The sequence below is a fragment of the Micromesistius poutassou genome (assembly GCF_964030765.1).
Source record: "Micromesistius poutassou genome assembly, chromosome: 6".
Classification (NCBI taxonomy): Eukaryota; Metazoa; Chordata; class Actinopteri; order Gadiformes; family Gadidae; genus Micromesistius; species Micromesistius poutassou.
Genome location: NC_140276.1, coordinates 10516233 through 10539032, shown reverse-complemented (window position 1 = coordinate 10539032; position 22800 = coordinate 10516233). Strand labels below are relative to the sequence as shown.

Genomic DNA, 22800 nt, shown 5'->3' with positions numbered 1-22800 from the left:
CATTCCTCTCCTTTTGTTTCATAGACGATAGACAATAGACGAAAACCTTTACCAAATAAATTGAGTTAAAAGCAATCCTGTCTCGGCGGCCTTTCCTGGATTAAAAACAACATAACATTATGATTCTTATTATCCTGTTTTAACGAAAACCGATGCACAGTACTGTAGAAAGCCCCGCTCCAGCGATATAGGAGGACGTTTATTTTGTAGGCATATTTAGTGTATTTTCAAAAAAAAAAAAAAAAATCACTTGTAGTTGCCCGAACGGGCGACATTTCACATTTAAGTTGCCCGATCACAGAGTTCACTTGCCCCGGGCAAGCGGGCAACCGTTAAGGTCAAGGCCTGTGTCACTCAGACAGACTGATGGAGTCAGTGGACCTGGTGTTGGTGGAGACACCATAGTCTAGACTCACAGCTTGCGGAGGCTCTGGTACTGAAAGAAGACTCGTCCGTTCAGATTCCCCAACAGGTTTCTCTGGAGAGACCTGCAGGGAGACAGAGCAACAACACATCACTAGGTTAGCTCGGCTATGCTGCGCTATATAAGGCTACCCTACGCTATGTTATGTTATGGTGCTATGTGTGATCTGCTTTCATGAGCTAAAGGCTCTGGAGCTTCAGATTAGAGATGTTCAGCTCCTGTGTGATGTCCTCCAGTGGTGCAAGGTCCATGACCCATTCGGATCATTACCTCCCCACCTCTGCTCTTAATGCAGAACATCTCCTCAGGATACCTCCCCTGCTGAGCCAGTCTCCTCAGTAGGGAACATCACCCCATGTTCACATAACATCTCCTCAGGACATATTTACATTTACATTTAGGGCATTTAGCAGACGCTTTTATCCAAAGCGACTTAGATTTGTAGTAGTACATTTGTCATAAGAAGTGAAACAATATATCGCCGTCGGTTCAGTAAAGATGTTCATAAAACCAAGTGCAAGTACTAACAATCGCCAGGCTAACCCCATTCCCCGTATACAGCAGTGATAGCTAGCTACTGCAGATGCTACATAAATAAGTACATGCTACACAACATGCATGCACAACACAATTAAGTTCATGCTACACATTTAAGTACAATGAATGAATACAACCTGCATTATGTGTGTTCATCAAGTGCCAGGACATACAACAAACAATAGTGTAACAGACAAATAAGGGACTGAATGGCTATGTAGAGTCTAGGTGAACTCTGAACAGGTGGGTTTTGAGTTTATGGAAGCTGGTGAGCGACTCTGTGGTCCTGACATCAGCAGGGAGCTTGTTCCACCACTGTGGCGCCAAGATAGAGAAGAGTTGTGATTTAGCTGATCAACCTTTGGTTGCTCTTATGATGGTGATGCGGTACCAGACGTCCAGCTGAGGTAGTTGAGCGGAGGGATTCAGCTGGGGTGTGTGGTTTGACCAAGGCTTGGAGGTAGGCAGGGGCAGTTCCATCGACTGCCTTGTATGCCAGTACCATCATCTTGGATCTGATGCAGGCTACTACAGGGAGCCAGTGGAGGTGGCGGAAGAGGGGAGTCACATGGGAGAATTTAGGTAGGTTGAACACGAGGTGCGCTGCCTGTTCTGGATATGCTGCAAAGGTTTAATAGCAGAGACCGGGAGTCCAGCTAGGAGCGAGTTGCAGTAGTCCAGGCGGGATATGACCAGCGCTTGGACTAGAAGCTGAGCTACTTCCCTTGTGAGGAAGGGCCGTATCCTGCGGATGTTGTAAAGTGCAAATCTGCAGGATCGGGCCACTGCAGTGATGTTGGCGGTGCAACATAACTGGTTGTCTACCACACCAAGGTTTCTGGCAGTTGGAGACGGAGATAAAGTGATGTTCTCGACAGTGACCAGTAAGTCCAAGTGTGGGCAATCTTTCCCCGGTATTAGGAGGAGCTTGTTGAGGTTAAGCCTCAGGTGATGGGCAGTCGTCCAAGTGCTGACGTCTGCCAGACATTCGGATATGTGCGTTGCAATCAGGGCTTTGTCAGAGGAGGGGAATGAGAGGAATAGGAGGACAGTTGGTTAGAGATGGCACGTTCAAGTGTTTCTGAGAGGAATGAAAGAAGAGATACTGGTCTGTAGTTCTGGATCTCGGTGGTGTCAAGGGTTGGTTTTTTGAGGAGAGTCTTTATTCTAGCAGTGAAAGACGCCGGAACAATGCCTGAAGTGAGGGAGGGATTGATGAGGGCGGTGAGAAATGGCAGGAGGTCGACGAGATGGTCTGGAGGAGAGCGGAAGGGATAGGGTCAAGAGGGCAGGTGGTGGCGTGGTTAGAGTTAACTATTCTATTTACCTCTTCGGAGGTGAGGGGGATAAAGTGGGTAAAAACAGAGGTGGGGATGGGTGGAGGGAGGATGGTGGCAGGGGTAAAAGTGGAGCTGATGTCCTTCACCGTGCCGTCGCTGCGCTCCAACTCGTCATTCTATATCGGGGGCGCTGCATCGCTGTGCTCGTTAACCTGCCTTGCTGATTGCAACTCAATCCTAAATTTGGGTATAGGCCAGGGTAGCTAAACATTTTAAAATTAGTCAGTCAAAAACAGTCGGAGCAAGATGTGGCAAATACATGTTTCGCGCTGAAGGGGATTTTAAAAAGTGACGCGAGTGGAAGAGCGGGGCCGGGGCAGAGAGTGTGTGTGAGCCAGAGCGGAGTGGAGAGAGATAAGCAGAGCAGAGTCCTGCACGGCTCTTATTTGCAAACCTGCACCCGTCCTTACCCGCAAAAAATTTGGCTAGTGGAAATTCTGATTGGCTGGTAACTTTAGAAAGTTACCAGCCAAATTGGCTGGTAATCAAAAGAGTAAATTTAGAACCCTGATCACAGGGTATGTAATGAAACCTCTGGCTTTGTTGGCAAAGGATCATAAGTGCCACTTGATAAGTCCCTAATCCACTCAGCAGGGTGTTGATACAGATATATTGTTCAACCAGCTCTTCTCTTCTGGTCAGAATATCATACACAAGCAACACTGCCTTCATACACGGCTCAGCCTCCCTGCCCTCTTTCCTGCCTCAACTCACTCACTCTTTCCTGCCTGAACTCACTCACTCTTTCCTCTGATGAACTCACTCACTCTTTCCACTGATGAACTCACTCCCCCCGGGCGTTGCTTTAACGTTGCCATCCCGATCCTTGGTGGCTTTGAGCAACACGTTGGTGAGACCCTACCCCTCACTGTGAGACCCTACCCCTCACTGTGAGACCCTACCCCTCACTGTGAGACCCTACCCCACACTGTGAGACCCTACCCCACACTGTGAGACCCTAGCCCTCACTGTGAGGGACTTGTGTCTCAGGAGCAGGGTAGTTTATACTTCCGTATAGACTACGGCAGCGGTGTGAAGTAGGGTGGGCCATGCACTCTTTTTTTTACATATTTTTATTTTGACGTAGGCAGTACACCAATTTTCCAAAAATTAAACAACACGTGATTTCATCACAGATCAGACGATTAATGGAAAACAATAATAGGCTACATGGATAATTGATTATACTTTATTCATCCCCAGGGGGAATTAAAGGCATCATCCATGCATGCGTGCTTTGTAACCATGTAGGCCTAACAAAAAAAAAAGGCCGGTCTGTACAGCCTGAACCCAAAACGTTGATTATGAAGAAGGCACTACTCAAAATTACGAAACATAACAGAAGGCTAACGAGTTCAACAAACATTTCAGGGATTTTCAATTTGGTGCATGCTGATTGTGAGTGCAGTGCACGAGCGAGCGAGAGAGAGAAAGAGAGAGAGATTGTGGCCACTGAATTGGGAGGAAGAGAGGGAGGGTTGGAGAGGGAGAGACATGCTCATCACCAGACTGAAATAGCAATGATGGGTCGAGCTGCAGAGACTTGATCACTTCCAGAATTTTGCAAGATATGCCAGCTGCACTCATGTCTTCAGTCGCAACAAAACCCACTGCCCACTTAATTATTCCCCGGTGAATATACCGAATGCAGTGGGCTACAAGCTCCCGTTTTGCCTGGTCTTTATATTAATTGGCGATCAACGCATAGTATGTTTCATTGGTTTCATTTAACACACTTTTTATTTTACGGAACAGCAGAGCTGCAACAGCCTCCAGCAAGTCGTTTTGGGTGTCTGTCTGGGCTCAGAACGCTGCGGCCGCCTATCTTTACCCAATCTAGCCCTACATAATAACAGCAATAATGCCACAGCAGCACAATCATAAATACATAGGCCTATTCTTACTCTTTAGAAGTTTTTCTGACAGAGAACTCCTTATTGAGGCTGGTAAAATCCAACCTGTTTTGGGCCATCGTGGATCTCAGTCTATCTTCAACTAGCGGCAATTGAAAAAGAGCGCTCCCCGCTGGCATTGGTTACAGGCAAAGTCATAAATAGTCAGGGTGCTATATCGACAAATGAAAACACTTGAGGTTTTCGCTTTTTCAACATTTTGGCACTATGCTGTCCAGCAGCCGTGACGTAGTAACACAATTGACTTTGAGAACTGGCTACATTTCCCACACATCTACCCAATCAGCTGCTTCCTTTTTTAATGTTTCTTGTTATGGGCCACTTTTTTTTTATTTTAAGAAAATGTTAAAATAATCTGGCCAATCCAGGGCCCCTTCAGACATGGGACCCTAGGCTGCAGCCTAGGGTAGCCTGTGCGTTAATCCGTGTCTGCCAATCAGAATTAAGCGCAGAATATTAAAAATGAACAAAAAGAGCATTTCTGTAAATATTTGTAACATAATTATACTTTATTGAAACAAAATTTATCTCACACATTTGTGTGACATTATAATATGGGCTATTTTTTTGTTCCTTGAATTTCAAACTGCCAAATTTTTCACTTCTGATAGGTTGGGCCAGCTGTCAATCATAGTGGCACTGGCCCACATTGGCCGTAATGTGGCTACGCGCCTGGTAGCACCACAGATTTGTGAATTGTTAACAGGCTTACTTACTGTCACTTACTGCAAGTGTAATTGAATGTAAAATAAGTGGAACTAAAAACAAAAATGATTTCTGATATGAATGTTGACATTCTGTGGGCAAAACCTTTTCAAAACCTTTCAAAAAAGGAAAAAAGAAAAAAAAAAGTGTGCTTTAATGCCTCAATTTGTATTAATTGCATTAAAATAAGATTGCGTTAACAGGTAATTAACGCGTTAACGTGCCCAGCCCTAGTTATAATATGCTTTGTAGTGCTAAGCTATGCTACACTATGTTATGCTAAGCTACATTCTGTGAAGCTATTAGATGCTCATTCATATAATGAGCATATTATATGAAGTGTTTCTTTAAGAAGATATTTTAGTGAAGGAAACCTTTATAGATCCTTTATATACTGTACTAGTACGGCCCGGTTCTGTGTTCTTAAATTACACGCCTGTGGAGCCCCGCCTCCAGAGCCCCGCCTCCAGAGCCCCGCCTCCAAATCCCTGCTTCTAGAGCCCCGCCTCCACAGCCCGCCCACAAAGCCGCACCTCCAGAGCCCCACCTCCAGAGCCCCGCCTCCAGAGCCCCGCCTCCAAATCCCTGCTTCTAGAGCCCCGCCTCCACAGCCCGCCCACAAAGCCGCACCTCCAGAGCCCCACCTCCAGAGCCCCACCTCCAGAGCCCCACCTCCAGAGCCCCACCTCCAGAGCCCCACCTCCACAGCCCCGCCTCCAGAGCCCCGCAACCTGATTGGTCAAAACTTATATTGAGTGAAAGAAAGTGAACGGCCATGTTCTGCACAACTCTGAACTTCAACGCAATAGCACGGCTGTACGGAGCGACAGAAGACATCTGGAGAACAAAGACTGAGGCTGAAGATAACGTGGACGCGGCCGCTGGACGGGGCTGAGAGGAGTTCAGAGGAGCTCAGACAGCTGGGGGCAGCTGATAACAACCTAATGGGAAGAGGCGGAACAACACTGAGCACACTTTACAGGGAGGAGGAGGAGGAGGGGGAGGAGGAGGAGGAGAAGGAGGGGGAAGAGGGAAGGAGGAGGAAGAGGAGGAGGAGGAGGGGGAGGAGGGAAGGAGGAGGAGTAAAGGAAGAGGAAGAGGAGGAATAGGACTCCTCCTAAAGGAGGAGGAGGAGTAAGGCAGGAGAAGGAGGAGGAGGAGTAAAGGAGGAGGAAGAGGAGGAGTAAAGGAGGAGAAGGAGGAGCAGGAGGGGGTAGGAGTATTCCATTGTGTGCTCCATTGCCTTCCTCAGGTGGTTCTCACTCACATCATGGTGACGTTGACAGCGACGGAGGGAACGCTCTGCAGCCCGCCCCCATCACAGTCCACCTCCAGGCCCCGGCACTGACACGCCTCTGGGACTCCTCCTAGCACTGAGCAGCAGGAGGGAGAGGAGCACATGGAGGAGGTGGAGGTATTAGAGAAGGAATAAGAGAAAGTCATTAGGGAAACAGAATACATACAGCAACAGACTCAGAGGAGAGGAGAGGAGAGGAGAGGAGAGGAGAGGAGAGGAGAGGGGAGAGAGAAGTAAACACACAGTACAAACACACACACACACACACACAGGTGAACACCCAGAGATGTGTGGGTCATGAGAGAGTCATGAAGAGAATCTGGGCTTGTTCATGCCCCAGACCACCTCCCACTGATCTACTTTGTGCTGTGTGTATAGATTAGGTCAACAAACATCTCTGGGTCTAGAGGATCCTGCACCTCTTCCACATGATCAATATCATCCAATTCATTAACCCGGTGCAATCGTTGGAGTATATCAAGGCCAGTAAGTTTGTTCATACAAGAACATTTTAAATTTAATTTGATGTTGTAATAATCAACTTGGTAAAATGTATCTGGGGGGGTATTCATGCTGCTGTTCCCTCCTCCACAGGGGAGATGCATCTTTGGAAATCACTGCTGAGGCTTTGGCAGAAAGCTGTATGCAGAGTCTCCAGAGTTGCAGAGATTTGTGGAGGAGGCGATCACACTCGATGATCTGCTGGGATGAGCTAAAGGCTCTGGAGCTTCAGATTAGAGATGTTCAGCTCCTGTGTGATGTCCTCCAGTAGTGCAAGGTCCATGACCCATTCGGATCATTACCTCCCCACCTCTGCTCTTAATGCAGAACATCTCCTCAGGATACCTCCCCTGCTGAGCCAGTCTTCTCAGTAGGGAACATCACCCCATGTTCACATAACATCTCCTCAGGACATATCCCCTGCTGAGCCAGACTCCTCCGAAGGGAACATGACCCCGTGTTGACTCAAGTTCTTCTCAAAGGCCTGGACCAGCTGCTGCTGTAACTCCTGGATCTCACGACGACAGACATGACATATTTCCAGCATGTGCAACGCAGTGCAGAACATCCGCTGGATCTGCAGTTTCCTTCCCTAACGTTCTTATTTCGTACCAGTGTCACCAGTCAGCCTTCCTACTGACGTGGATGGAGCTCCTTTGGTGGAAATGCCTCCCAGTCTGTTCATGGCAACCAGCTCAATGCCGTCCCATGGCTGCAGACATCTTCCCAGGCTGAACACAAGCTCAGCAGCTCTTCAGTCACTTGGAGGGTCTGATGAAGACGGCTAGCTGAGCATGCTGGGTTTGGTCTCAAGCACCACAGGGTATGTAATGAAACCTCTGGCTTTGTTGGCAAAGGATCATAAGTGCCACTTGATAAGTCCCTAATCCACTCAGCACTCAGAGTGTTGATACAGATATATTGTTCAACCAGCTCTTCTCCTCTGGTCAGAATATCATACACAAGCAACACAGCCTTCATACACGGCTCAGCCTTCCGGCCCTCTTTCCTGCCTCAACTCACTCAGTCTTTCCTGCCTTAACTCACTCACTCTTTCCCCTGATGAACTCACTCACTCTTTCCTGCCTTAACTGACTCACTCTTTCCGCTGATGAACTTGTGTTGCTTTAACGTTGCCATCCCAATCCTTGGTGGCTTTGAGAAACACGTTGGTGAGACCCTACCCCTCCTTCACAATCAATCATTTCCTCTGAATGCCACAATCAACAGGACATGTCCTTCATTCTGACACTGTCTGGCTCATCATCCACTCTGCTGTGGATTTGGAAAGAGAGCTCTTTGTTGTTGGCAGCTCTGCCTCCCATCGACAGGCACCTCTGACCTTTGCCCTCTGCTCTTTGACCTTATTTGCACCAAACATACTAATATTTTTGAATATAATTGTGTTTTTATTTCCACTGTATATGAAGGGGTTTAAATTGGTAGGACCAATTAGAAAAAGTAAACCAATAATTGAGTGGGATAATATAAAACTTTAGACGTCTCCAGATGAACTGCTGCTCTCAGTACGGTCCTCTCATGATCACGCCCACACTCATGGTCCAACACAGGTTCTCACTACTAGGCTGATTTGGTATTCCTGCTGCTGGGGCTGAACGATTTCAGGAAAAGATCTAATTGCGATTTTTCTGGTAGATATTGCGATTTCGATTTGATCCACGATTTTCTTCAAATCAAGCTTCAGTGCAATATTCACAATGAACAGTAATATTTACAAACATGACATCATACCATTAAAACATTACATGCCATTACTCTAATGCAAGAATGAAAACTAAAGGTAAGAATTTATTTCAAATGTATTTATTAAGAAACATGCATGTAAACTCAAGTCCTTGACCAACAGCAGTTGTTACAACTGAAGAACTAAAAGAGCCATCTTTGACTGACTTAACTAGTAGAGCAAAAAATCCTTAATTTTGTCAAGTTAAAAGAGTTCAACAAAATACAAAAGAAACTTTACAGTAAATGAAATTGAAAAGTAATGGTAATAAAATAAACTCTTACTAAAATAAAATGACCCTACCTCTTGCCTTCTGAAAAATATGTCAGACATAATAGGTGGGCTATGGCTCAGCAGCACCCAAATATTGCACATCTATTCTGTAAACCAGGGGTGTCAAACTCAAACTGTACAGTGGGCCAAAATATATGCCGGCGGGCCAATTGCATTACATTAATTGGGGACATTACATTATAACAGGGTCCGCGGTCAGAATTGTTGACTTTTCACCTGACTTTTTCGTCATGCACTCGTCGTGCAAATGCCTGTGGTGATTTTTCAAGTGCCGGTATAAATAGTTGACAACAGATCTCGGGTCAGTCAGGAACACGGAAGAAACCGCGGCTTTGGCGATCACGTGATCGTGTTGTCTGAAATCGCAATTTCGATCAGAAAATGATAAATCGTTCAGCCCTACCTGCTGCTATACATTTATTTATTAAGATGGGGTATGCTGAGTGTTAATAAGGTGATTGATGATTGATGAAGTGATGATTATTTATTATATTGTAATTTAAGGAAATGCTGACATAACATAATATAATAATCATAATGATAATGATGCAGGAGAATATAGAGAATAGCAGAGAAGATGGAGGGATTAAAGAAGTGCTGAAGAAGATAAAACCTGATACTGAAGTGCATTCTATGTGTGGATGATGATGATGATGATGGTGGTGGTGATGATGATACTGTTTGTGTGTGTGTGTGTGTGTGTGTGTGTGTATATATGTGTGTGTGTGTGTGTGTGTGTGTGTGTGTGTGTGTGTGTGTGTGTGTAAGAGGCAGTAAAATAAAAAGTTGCTAGTCTCTCAACACTAACTCAGCTGTACCAAACTCTGTGTGTCAGGAAGCACGGCTCAGAATTCCGCCCCCAGACTCATCATCAATTTCGTCTATATGTATGAAGTATGAAGTATGACACATCATACAAATACACATACACAAACACAAAACAACAATAATTATAAAGTGCTGTAAACAATATTTATAAAATAAATGTAGTGTCTATGTCCGATAAGGAGTGGGAGGAAGCCGCAGCTTATGTATTCCCACCCCTTATTCAACTGCTCATAATTATCTGCTATGAATTTATCAGTTTTTAAACAACTATTTACATAATGTGCATCAAATTATTTGTATTTATACAATACTCTAATATTAGGTGGAGTCTCCAGTAGGTGGTGCCTCCAGCAGGTGGTGTCTGTACCAGGTGGTGTCTGTACCAGGTGGTGTCTGTACTAGGTGGTCTTACGGCAAGTGGTGGATCCGGTCCCGGGGGCAGAGTTAGGCATCCCGAAGTAGCTGTCGAAGAGGTGCGGCCATCCATTGTTGTCTCCTGCAGCAAGAGAATAAAGATACGCCATTATAGAAAGATATGAATATCATGTAACAATGATCCCATCCAGCACACGCTCCCATCCTGAGCGTGAGGGCCAGTCCCGTCCTCAGAGAGGGGAGCAGAACCAGTTCCAGAGAGCCGGCCTGTTCCTGCCTCTCTCCGTCACAGGGGACACACCCTCCTGCCTTCAGCAGGAACATCTCGCTGATGAAAGGAGCTGTGAAATGAACCAACAAAGACGTCCTCCGCCCTTCCTCTGCACACACACACACACACACACACACACACACACACAAACAGGTTGTCTTCTGGGCCAATAGGAGCTTGGAGAGTCGGCTGGAGGGTTTGGCCCCCCCCCCCCCCCCACTAACGACACCCCTGCTGGAAGAACTGTTGCTATGGTGATAAGCAAAAGGCTTCTGGGAAAAAGAACATATTCTGTGTCAAAATGCAATTATGTGTTGTTGGGTGGTGAGTTCAAGAAACGAGGGCCCAAACATGTCCTTTGAAGTTGATCTGCTGGATTGAAACCTGCTGGTTTGTAGACGTCCACCAAATTCATCACCTTCTGATCCTTGCTTTGGATCAGAACAATTATTAACAGTGGAATACAATCTAAACAGATTCAAAAACGATATGCTTAAATTTTTGAGACCACCAAAGGCAGGAAGAAACCACGTTAGTTTTGCTTATCAGGGAAACGGAAGCCAATTGATGTTCTGAAAAATCCTTTGAACTGGATCACAGCCTCCATTAGCAAAGTCACAGATGACAGCCAGATGGACAATTCAGGCTGTAATAGAAAGGCAAGTGTGACATTGATACTTAAATGAACCCAGCACTGGGATAATTGTTTTCCTCTGAAGTCAACTTTCCTATTTTTCCTCTAAAAGTTATTTTCAACAACTTTCCCTTTTGCCATTAGAGTGTGGAAAGTCCTGTAGAGAGCTGGAGCCAACCGGACCATCCAAAGGAAGAGGAACCAGGCGGTCAGAGAGGAACCAGGCGCTCAGAGAGGAACCAGGCAGTCACAGAGGAACTAGGCGGTCAGAGAAGAACCAGGCGGTCACAGAGGAACCAGGCGGTGACAGAGGAACCAGGCAGTCAGAGAAGAACCAGGCGGTCACAGAGGAACCAGGCGGTAACAGCTAAACCAGGCAGTCAGAGAAGAACCAGGCGGTCACAGAGGAACCAGGCGGTAACAGCTGAACCAGGCGGTCAGAGAGGAACCAGGCGGTAACAGAGGAACCAGGCGGTGACAGAGGAACCAGGCAGTGACAGAGAGGAACCAGGCGGTCACAGAGGAACCAGGCAGACAGAGAGGAACCAGGGCCATTTGTCTGCTGCCGACTGTCTGGAGCCCTCCCGGCCAGAGCCGTTTCCTCAACACACTGTCCTGCACACCTCTGACCAACTGGAGAAACGTTAGGCTCTGAAGAACAGCTGTACACTGAGCTACAAGTAGAACTAGAGGAACGCTCTGGAGAACAGCTGTACACTGAGCTACAAGTAGAACTAGAGGAACGCTCTGGAGAACAGCTGTACACTGAGCTACAAGTAGAACTAGACTAGGAACACTCTGGAGAACAGCTGTACACTGAGCTACAAGTAGAACAAGCGGAATGTTAGCTTTACATTGAGCTGGGCTTGAGCTCAATGTAATGGCTAACACTAGGTCAACCCACAACTAAAGTACAACTAGATGAGCTAAAGTACAACTCGATGAGCTAAATAAACACAATAATCAAAGTAAAGAGAAAATAATAATACCAACAGTGTGAAAGCCACCTGTCACATGTTTGTGGATGTTTACATTAGCAGATTAACAGACAATGGGAATAAAAGGTAATCTAATCAGCATCTCACCCATTCTTGTGTAGATGTGTGAATGCACAATAGGACTGATTCTAAGGATCATTGATGGGACTTCTTATGCACAAGATAGGAATGTGATGATCTCTGCGTTACCTCCAGGCTGGAGATGTACAGGGGATATGTGCACGCTTGACTACACAGAAGATGGAGGAGAGGAGAAGAGGAGAGAGGAGGAGGAGAAGAAGGGAGGAGAGCGGAGAGGACAAGAGGAGAGGAGAGAGGAGGAGAGAGGCGGAGATGAGGAGAAGAGGAGAGGATAGAGGAGGAGAGGAGAGGACAAGTTGAGAGGAGAGGAGAGGAGAAGAGGAGAGGGGAGCAGAAAGGAGAGGAAAGGAAAGGAAAGGAGAGGACGGGAGAGGAGAGGAGGTGAATATGGGTCTAGGAGGAGAGATGTGTATCAGGGACAGTGTTCAGAAGGACTCAACAGATTGAACTCAGTAAATACCCTGAATAATTAAGTTAGCCGTATTCTTTTACATATTTACTTCTGTCAGAATCATAATTTAGCTGGCAGCGTCTTCCAACGTTAGACGTTGATCCTCTGCCAAAGAAATAAGCATAAAAGAACATCTTGAAGCTAGAAGTCTTGTGCCAGAAACCTCCAGCACCGATATAGCTTCAGGACAATGCACAGTAAGACGGCTTAAGGTGGTTCACAGCTTTGTCCTTTAGAGAGATGAATGACAACCCTTTCATCGGGTCCTTGTGTCCATGTCTCTCTACACACTGGCATGACACACTCTAACATTTGTACAGCGTTGGAGCCGCCTGCTGTCTGTCCCTCTGGGCCAGGTAGTCTTCTGAGGGAGGGTGGCCTGGAGGAGGGCCAAACGCAAACAAATCAATCTCATGGTGTCGTCTGGAGCCGGGAAAATCGAAATAGATTGAAAAGTGGACTCCTTCAAATATCTTGGTTTCCTTGCTTCCTTATTGACTTTGTCTTTTAATGAAGATATTCTAAATCAGATCAACAAACTACAGGTGAAACTTGGTTTATTTTTTCGTAATAAGTATATATTTTTTTCTGGTCCAGAGAAAACTTGTTTTATGCCAATCTACGGCATGCACTTATGTTCACTACTACTGCTGACACTCACAGTGTCACTCACTGAGTCTGTGTATGGCTTATCACGGTGCACTAAGGTTCACTACTGCTAACAATCTGACACATCACAGAGTCTGTATATGGCTTATCAGGGTGCACTGAGGATCACTACTACTGCTAACACTCTTGGCCTTAGACCAACAGATCTGTGGGAGTGCCTCTGGGGACCGACACTCGTCTCTATCTCCATTGGTTCCTAGCATACGCAGAGAGCTGAGGACCAAAGCTTGCAGCTCTTTCGCCCCTCCACGTTGAATTGTCTTCTGACTGACCTCAGAATGTAGGAACTTATTTCTGTAAATGTTTTAAGAGCTTGAGTGGAGGTATAATGTTGCCCTCCGGCGGTCTCTCTGTGAATCTCCATGTTTCCCCTCATCGGTTTGAACTGAAATGGTATTTGTTGTCTGTGGAAATATTTAATGACTTGTTGCACTTCTATCATGTCAGGACACTCTCACAAGGCTCTCCTGGTCAAATAAAGGTACAGAACAACAAAAACATTCCTCAGACTACACTGAGGTGTGGGCTGAAGCAGAGCTACGTAGTGTGAGGAGAACCCAGACATGGGAGGACTCATGGTCTGAGGAACGTAATTACCTGGGTTCTTCAGAGTGAGACTAGAACCAGGGGGAAATCCACTGAATCCAGTTCAACCCGAGTGGTGAACTCTCTCTCTCTCTGTCTGTCTGTCTGTCTGTCTGTCTGTCTGTCTGTCTGTGTCTCCCTCTCTGTCTGTCTGTCTCTCTGTCTGTCTGTCTGTCTCCCTCTCGCTGTCTGTCTGTCTGTCTCCCTCTCTCTGTCTGTCTGTCTGTCTGTCTGGCTCTCTGTCTCTCTCTGTCTCTCTCCCTCTCTCTCTGACGGAGTTGGTCATGTTGAGAGCAGTGCGTGATCGTTTCGGCTTTTTGCCAATGTTGGCGTCTTTTTTACTTATTTATTTTCAATAAATAAGTAAGTAGCAAGTAGCTGTCTAAAATCAAGTGTAATATTGTTTAAAAAATTTGATTTTGATTGATTTGGCACATCACCAGTATCATTTTTACATTCACCGTGGGGTAGGATGGCAACAACAGGTAGTTCCATCAAGCCCCGACTCGTATTCACTCCTAGGCATCGCTGCAGGTGCCTGCCAGACACCTCGGTGACGGTGGAGGATGCTTTATTGGCGATGTGCAAAGTAACTGGTGGTGGAAAGAACATCAGATCCGCCTCCCGCATGAATAAAGCCATTTTGTTTTTTTTATTGGAAACCACTTTGGTGGATAAATTGATCGAGGAAGGGCTTATTATTATGGACTCATTTGTTCAAGTCACTTGAACTCACTGACTGAAGTTTTGCCTCATTGACCGAAAATCACATATGCAGTAAATCCCTGTTTTTCAAGCAGCTGGTCAGGCAAGTCAGTACAAGCCTCCCAGTCGTACTTCACTTGGCCATCCCCACTAATCTTTTTGTTTCAAGGTTCAACCCTGATGTCATGCCAACCTGCCCTTTCTGCCCAGCCTAGGGTTGCCAACTCCCAGAGTTTCAAATAAGGGACACCTCTTGATCGAGATTGTTGAGGGGGGGGGGGGACGGATATGCGCGATCGCGAGCAGACGAGATTGTTGACCGGGGGCGGGGGGGGGGGGGGTTATACGCGATCGCGGGCAGACCAGGTTGTTGACGGGGGGGGGGGGGGGGGGGGAGAGTTATGCGCGATCGCGGGCAGACGCGTTCACGCGATTACGACCCCAAAATACGGGACAAAGTGCGTCCCGTATCAGTTCATTACGGGACAGGTCTTTTAGTTGCCAAATACGGAACGATCCCGTATTTTACGGGACGGTTGGCAACCCTAGCCCAGCCCCGGACACCCGGTCAGGACCAGGGTGGCAGCTGATTTTGCATACCATAAAATGACTGATGAGTTTTTGGTTTTCAACCAGCGGTGGTGCATTGGTGGTGTCATATGCTCAGTGGACTCCACTGATGGTATCTCTTTCCAGTTTTAACACAATAGTTATATTTTTTGTTTATTTTGGTTTGACTTAACAGAAATGAAAGATGAGGTATGTTTTATGAGGTATCACATCGAGTGATAAAAAATAAGTAATTTTAATAGTCAAAAAGTCTCTCTCTCTCTCTCTCTCTCTCTCTCTCTCTCTCGCTCTCTCTCTCAGTTCAAGTGTTTATTTTGTCATTTGTCCAAGTACAGGTGCACAGGGGCATTGGAATTCTTGTATGGTTCACCCAGTAAATGAAAAAGTGTTTTCTCCCTCTCTCTGACAGCTGGAAGGTATGACCTCAAGGCAAATATATATAAACAGGCCTGTATGCATCTAGGTATTGACAGGCATGTATGTATCTAGGTATTGACAGGCTGTATATATATTGACAGGCCTGTATGTATCTAGGTATTGACAGGCTGTATGTATCTAGGTATTGACAGGCTGTATCTAGGTATTGACAGGCTGTATGTATCTAGGTATTGACAGGCTGTATCTAGGTATTGACTGGCCTGTATGTATCTAGGTATTGACAGGCTGTATCTAGGTATTGACAGGCTGTATCTAGGTATTGACAGGCTGTATGTATCTAGGAATTGACAGGCTGTATCTAGGTATTGACAGGCTGTATGTATCTAGGAATTGACAGGCTGTATCTAGGTATTGACAGGCTGTATGTATCTAGGTTAGGGCTGGGCAATATGGCTGAAAACTGTATCACGATATAAGTGTTTCATATCGGTCGAAAAATATAAACGTAAACAGTTTTATTTTAAACTTAACCTTCCCCTGATTGTAGGCAGACAGGGAAAATGAATGTCAACACAACCATGGAAAACTCAAATAAATATAAACATAAGTCTGAATGAAAATGAACATCACAATGAAAACTCAATTATAAAGTGCTCAAAAACATGTGCTACAAAAAAGTGTTCTAAAAACATTCGCAGTGTTAAATGTAAACATAAGAGATGAGATCACTATTGCATTACTTGGTAGGTGGATTAAAGCTTATCTTCAACCTGGAGTCCCTAGAACATGGAACATGGAACATATGGATGTCATTGTTGTTGGGACATGGAAATTTGTCCAGTACTGTCATGAACCATCATCCATGTTGTAAAGATCGCTAGTTAGCATTTCCGCTAACTAGCGATTAGCGCCTATTAGCGATTTTGTTGTTATGCTTGCTATCCATGTTATAACTACATTAAACAGAATAATAATGCCATCAAAGGGGGAAATGGGACATGGAGATATGTCCAGTACTGTCATGAACCAATGCTGGCCGCGGCGCCTGAGATCTAATAAGAACTATCTTCATACATATTATTTACAATTTCCTCACTTGTTGCGGTACTCATCTTTCGTTTCTCACATCGCGCTGTTTATGTTATGAAACACACACTCGAGACGAGATGGCGCAGCCAAACTTGATACTGTTACATAATTGGCCATTGGCGTGTCTCTCCATACGTTGCTCTCCACAGGTATCAGAGGATGCGTGCCTTTGTTCATGCAACCAACCTTACTTTGCAACCTCTGGTTCAAAGCGGAGCTTGACTCTTTGCTCCGTTAACTTCCAACAAGGAAAAAAAGTATCGAAACCATCTATCGAACGCATTTTCTATTGATATTGATTAAGTGTCTATCGCAATACATATTGTTATCGTTTTATCGCCCAGCCCTAATCTAGGTATTGACAGGCTGTATCTAGGTATTGTCAGGCTGAATATATATTGACAGGCCTGTATGTATCTAGGTATTGACAGGCCTGTATGTATCTAGGTATTGACTGGAACTGAAACATGGAAACATCACCTCAAGCCTTGTGCCAGGAAGACAGCTGTAGGCATGTGGTGAGAGGAGGTCAGGGGGAGAGGAGGTGAGGAGGAGAGGAGGACAAGGAGGAGGAGGAGGAGGAGCAAAGGAAGAGGAACAAAGGAGGAGGTGGAGAAGAGGTGAGGAGGATGAGATGAGGAGAGGAGGACGAGGAGGAAAGGAGGAGGATGAGAGGAGGATGAGGAGGAGAATGAGAGGAAGAGGAAGAGGAGTCGTACCACAGTTCTCCTCGTCCGCCTGGTTGCCACAGTCGTCCAGGCCGTTGCAGTGCAGCAGCTGGGGCAGACAGAGGCTGAGGTTCCCACAGGGGAAGAAGCCCAGAGGACAGGCCACGCCCCCCGGCTGTGTGAGGTTCCAGCCTGGAACACATCAACACATAGATACTCAACCCTCGATACTCAATACATAGATACTCAACCCTCGATACTCAACACATAGATACTCAACCCTCGATACTCAACACATAGATACTCAACCCTCGATACTCAACACATAGATACTCAACCCTCGATACTCAACACATAGATACTCAACCCTCGATACTCAACACATAGATACTCAACCCTCGATACTCAACACATAGATACTCAACCCTCAATACTCAACACATAGATACTCAACCCTCAATACTCAACACATAGATACTCTACCCTCGATACTCAACCCTCGATCCTCAACACATAGATACTCTACCCTCGATACTCAACACATAGATACTCAACCCTCAAAACTCAACACATAGATACTCTACCCTCGATACTCAACACTCAATACTCAACACTGACTACATTCACTGCTGGATTCTCCAGTTGTTTTTATCTCTGTAAGCAGAACAGTTTCATCCTGTTTTATCCTAAAGAAACTGAGCTGGGAAGCTGAGATACTGAGAACTGTTGAGTACTGAGAGGAGAGAGGAGAGGAGAGGAGAGAGGAGAGGAGGAGAGAAGAGAGGAGGAGAGGACAGAAGGAGAGAAGAAGAGGAGAGAGAGGAGAGGAGGGGAGAAAAGGAGGAAAGAGGAGAGGAGAGAGGAGAGGAGAGGTGGAGAGGAGAGAGGAGAGGAAATGAGGAAAGAGAGGAGAGGAAAGGAGGAAAGAGGAGAGGAGGAGAGGAGAGGAGGAAAGAGAGGAGATGAGGTTAGGAGAGGAGAGAGTAGAGGAGGGCTGAGATGGACCAAGAGAAATTGGATGGACGTGGGGGAGGCACCACTCAGTGCTTACTGTCTGTCTTACTGCCTGCCTCATGTACTTATCAATGAGAGTAAGAGAGGGATCTTTGGGGCTGCAGTATGTTTACTTGCAGACGTGTGGAACACAGTCCCAATGTATCTTTCAGAATAGGATTCTGACGTTCTGAAGGATGAATATCAGCCCAGGCTGCAACTGGTTGAAAGGAGCATTAGATCCCAGGGTCTCTGTGAACACTCAATACTCAACACTCAACACTCAACACATCAACACATCAACACATCAACACATCAATACTCAACACATCAACACTCATCCCTTGGTGACTATGTTGTGTGGGGTAAATCGTGTTTCTGCATTACTATGAGTGTTGAAATTGGATTAAAGGAATGAGGTTTGATACAGAGGTTCATTCACCGACAACAACAAGAAGGGAGGATTATCTCACAGGCAGAACCAGTTCAACATCTTGAAACAAATCTATTTCTGGGCAATGTTTTTCATTTCTTTGGGCGGAGAATATCTGATCAAAGACATCACTTCTACTATCACATGTCTTTAAATGATCATGCTACCATGACATGTGCTACATGAATACATGACTACTCATTCACTGCTGGATTCTCCAGTTGTTATCCGTGTGAGGAGAACAGTTTCATACTGTTTTATCCTAAAGAAACTGAGCTAGGAAGCTGAGATACTGAGAACTGAGGAGAGGAGAGGAGAGGAGGAGAGAGGAGAGGAGAGAGGAGGAGAGGAGAGGACAGAAGGAGAGAAGAGGAGGAGAGAAAGGAGAGGAGGAGAGGAGAGGAGGAAAGAGAGGAGAGGAAAGGAGGAAAGAGGACAGGAGAGAGGAGAGGAGGAGAGGAGAGGAGGAAAGGAGAGAAGAGGAGGAGAGAGAAGAGAGGAGGGGAGGAGAGAGAGGAAAGAGGAGAGGAGAGGAGGAGAGGAGGAAAAAGAGGAGAGGAGAAAAGAGAGGAAAGGATGTTAGGAGAGGAGAGGGGAGAGGAGGGCTGAGATGGACCAAGAGAAATTGGATGGACGTGGGGGAGGCACCACTCTTGACCCCAAACTAATTCTAACAAAAGGTTTCTCAGTGGATTACAGTAGTATCAGATGTACTTATAAATATACTAAATGTTTACCAAAGTTTGATTCCAAGAAAGGCCCCATTTTCCGCTGTCAGGTCCCAAAAATTACCATTAGTCCTTTGTATTCCTCCTAGACCAGGAATACTGGTGCCTGATACATGTTTTGGCCATGTTATATTCTAATTAGCATATTTGCATGGTAAATAAGTGATCACAAGTACAATTATATATTAAAACAATTGGTTACAAGCATATTTATAGTAAAATAAGTACAATTTCCCTGAAGTAATTGCATATTTCTCCTTTCTCATATCGTTTTGCCTTGTGGTGGTGGTTTCTGTGGTTCATAACCATTCTTTTGATTAAAATAAAGAATAAATTAATTAGAACTGTGTGGTACTGTAAAATTAGTCAAAACAGGGCTGCCACGTGAAGGCTCAGTACCGCTAACCCCTTTCATTTTTTTGTGTTTTATTGTTTTTATATATATTTTTTATGCGTTTTGTTTTTTTTGCCTTTTGCTTTTTTCTATTTTCTTCAGTTGTTTCCTCTTATTATGGTTTATTTTTTAAATTATTTTGCACTGTGACCTTCACTAGATAGACCATTAGTCGTCACTCTCATCCTCCCATAGAGGTTGATTATAGTGATTCTCACAATTCCCAACTTGACATGGTCCACAAGCAGGCATACATGGTAGTCCATATGCCCTGCAACTGCACCGTTGTGTTCGGCAGGCAGTTGTGCAATTACAGTGGATCATCTTCAGGAGGCCTTCTGGGGCAGCAGTCTTATTGGTCATAACTGGCAGGAACTGGTTCTCCACCAGTTTCCATCCCCAATCGAATGTGTTCATGTCACCTTCCTTTCCAATCCACACCATGATCTGGAAGTACACTCTTTGGCAGTGATATTTGGTTGAGGTTAGAGACTCAGTTGGAGGCAGACGTTCTGGGGTAACAAATCGCTTGCGGTAACGATTTTCTTGCTAAATAGGTTGTAGCGCAAAGAGGCAAGTGAATCGGTACTCTTTCCGACAAACAAAACTGCCATTGCCTTGGTCCCATGGTCCTCTATGACATTCCTTGCTTGATGTGAGAGCAGAAACATATTTGCACAGGACTGAATGGTTGATTCCCCATTCACACGTTTTTGAAATGCTGTCTGTTTGCCAACACTAAAAATCTGTGAAGTTGTATCACATCCTGTGAAGGCATGAACAAACAGCAATTGGGAACACAAGTCACTAACCAGGACTTGTTTTATCTCACTAATGTTGTACACCTTAGTGGCTTTGGACTTGTCTGAACGAAAATAGAGCCCTCTATTGTTCGTCCCAGCATAGTAGAGGAGAAGAATGAGCAAATCTGTATCCTCTCCTATCAAGGTTGTGGGCTGATGTTCTGAGGCCTTGACTGCAGCTTTGACAATGTCAACGTCTGCATCACCTGATGCATTGATAACAGTGCAGCCCTTCTTCTCCAGCTCCATGGTCATAAGATTGATCAGTCCTTGTTTCTTGGAAGATCTGGAAAGGAAATCATCCTTTCTTCCCACAAACTCAGTCTCTGCATTGAATTTAACAATGAAAACTGTCCAGTTTTCGACATGAACAGGAACCGTTGCCAGGATCAATGGTTCGGTCTTTTGCAACTTTGATGGTGGAGTCATCTGCAAGGGTTTTTGCCCAGGCTTTCCATTTGAAGGATATTCCAAAAACGGGTTTTCCAATCATCTTTTCAATGATCTCATTGCCAACAGTCTCAAACTCATGCACATTCACCTCCTCTTTGGCAACAACACCAGTTACAATGTTTCTCAGAGATGGTGTCTGGAGAGAATGGTAATGCTAAGCTTTTCCTTGATCTTTTCTAGATAAGAGTGATCCTCTATTCATCCTTGCTTCTGAGGATTCTCGGTGCTGCTCGCTGGTCGTGTAGGTGAGGTAATTGAATTCCTGCATGGCGTTGTTGTATTCCAATGTGATGGGTGTAGACATGGTCCACAATGCTCGCATTTCCTCAGTCATTCCACTTCCATGGGTCAAACCTCCACTGCTTTTTAAGGATTGCATCAATGTCTGCTCGATGACAAGGTCAGAGCTAAGGCCTGCCCAGTACTGGTTGCTGCGGCGGATCACATGAAAACCCCTGGAAAACTTGTCATGTACATCAGGGTGTCTGGTTTCGAGTTGGCACATCTCTTGGAGGTAGAAATATGCCGATTTCAGGTAGTTGTAGTGCCCTGCGGCGGCAAATATTGGCAGACAGTCCAACATTGCGCGCAAGTGCATCTTCTTTGTACGATCTGCTTTGATCAGAGCTCGGGCTGTCTGCAGCATCTTCTGATAGTTTACCCACAGCCGGCTGGTTTTTGACCAGCTTGTGCTAAGGTCTGCCCTCTTCGTGTCCAACTTTTCCTTGATTTGGTTCAGCATATCTGATGCTGCAGCACTCTCCAAAGTTGTTTCTTTCGTTACCATGGATGAGTACATCTCTCCAGCTTGGTTCACCAATGACTCAAACTGTGAGTCATCCTCCTGTAACTCTGACACAACCAGGTGATTGAGACATCTGTCCACTAGCAAATGTCCACGAAAAGCTCTTTGCACTGACTTTCCAGTCCTGTACCTTCCATCAGTGTGCCTATTGCACCAAGTAGGTTCATAAAAGTATGAAAACCTCCAAGCATTAAGACTATGCTTTTCAGGGGACTACTCTTTGGTGCATCCATGATGATCTCTGCTGCTTTCCAGTACAGTGGCTAATCGAACGTAATAATGGGTGGAGCATTGTGTTTGATAGCCAGGTCACAAACAAAATACAAGGTGGACAAAATACACATTTTGTCTCCAGAGTACAATCATTGGCAGGAACACAACTGATGATTGGCCTGGGTGTTCTAGTCCTTTATGAATGATATGCATCATTCCCTGCCACCCTGGGGTTTCTTGTTTGAAGTTCAGTGAGAGCTCCCACAGGACATCAACTGTTCTGTCACAGTAGATCAGTGCTGGGAGGTCGTTGAACACGATGTTTGGGCGCACTTGTTTCGCAAAGCGATATTCGATGACTGGGATTTTACTTTGCACTGCAAAATCTAGGTTAGTAATGTGTCTCCTTGGAATGATACAGTAATTTTTTCGCCCTGGAGTGATTGCTGCTATGATTCCCATTCCATGGAAGGTCCCCTTACCATCAATAGTAAGGATGTTGTGGTCAACATTGTCCCCAGCAAAATGAAGTGCCATGTCTAGTACATCTATGTCATCTGCTAACATATCTGGGGCAATTGAATCTGCTGCATTCTTTTCAAAACGTAAAACTTCCTTGTATGATGAAGCAAATCCCATTCCATGAATGGTATCCACCAGGAATTGTGACCGATACATATGATGTGCCTGCACTGCAAGGCCAAGTTGTAATGGAGCTACCACAGCACGTGGTCGTACTGCCTGGACAATTGCCTGTCCAATTCCTGCAACCTTTCTGCTTGTCTCCTTACCCACAAAAAGACCATTCAAAAGTGTACGCAGAGTCTCAGGAACAAACAAAAGGGCAGTCAAGCTCAAGTGACTGTGTGCTCGGATACTGATCCGCAACGGACGGGACATTGGACTTGATATCACTTTTGA

General features: G+C 45.4%; 1 protein-coding gene across 1 annotated transcript in view; it reads right to left on the bottom strand.

Annotated features, from left to right (window-relative positions):
- The window catches only part of rxfp1 (relaxin family peptide receptor 1), a gene marked incomplete at both ends in the record, with an annotated part of 58061 nt that overhangs the window by 21946 nt on the left and 13315 nt on the right, over window positions 1–22800 (bottom strand). The window contains 4 exons of the mRNA XM_084469165.1: window positions 417–488; window positions 6187–6292; window positions 9996–10079; window positions 17109–17249. Of these exons, the coding sequence (XP_084325291.1) occupies window positions 417–488; window positions 6187–6292; window positions 9996–10079; window positions 17109–17249 (403 nt within the window). The remainder of the gene's footprint in view (window positions 1–416; window positions 489–6186; window positions 6293–9995; window positions 10080–17108; window positions 17250–22800) is intronic.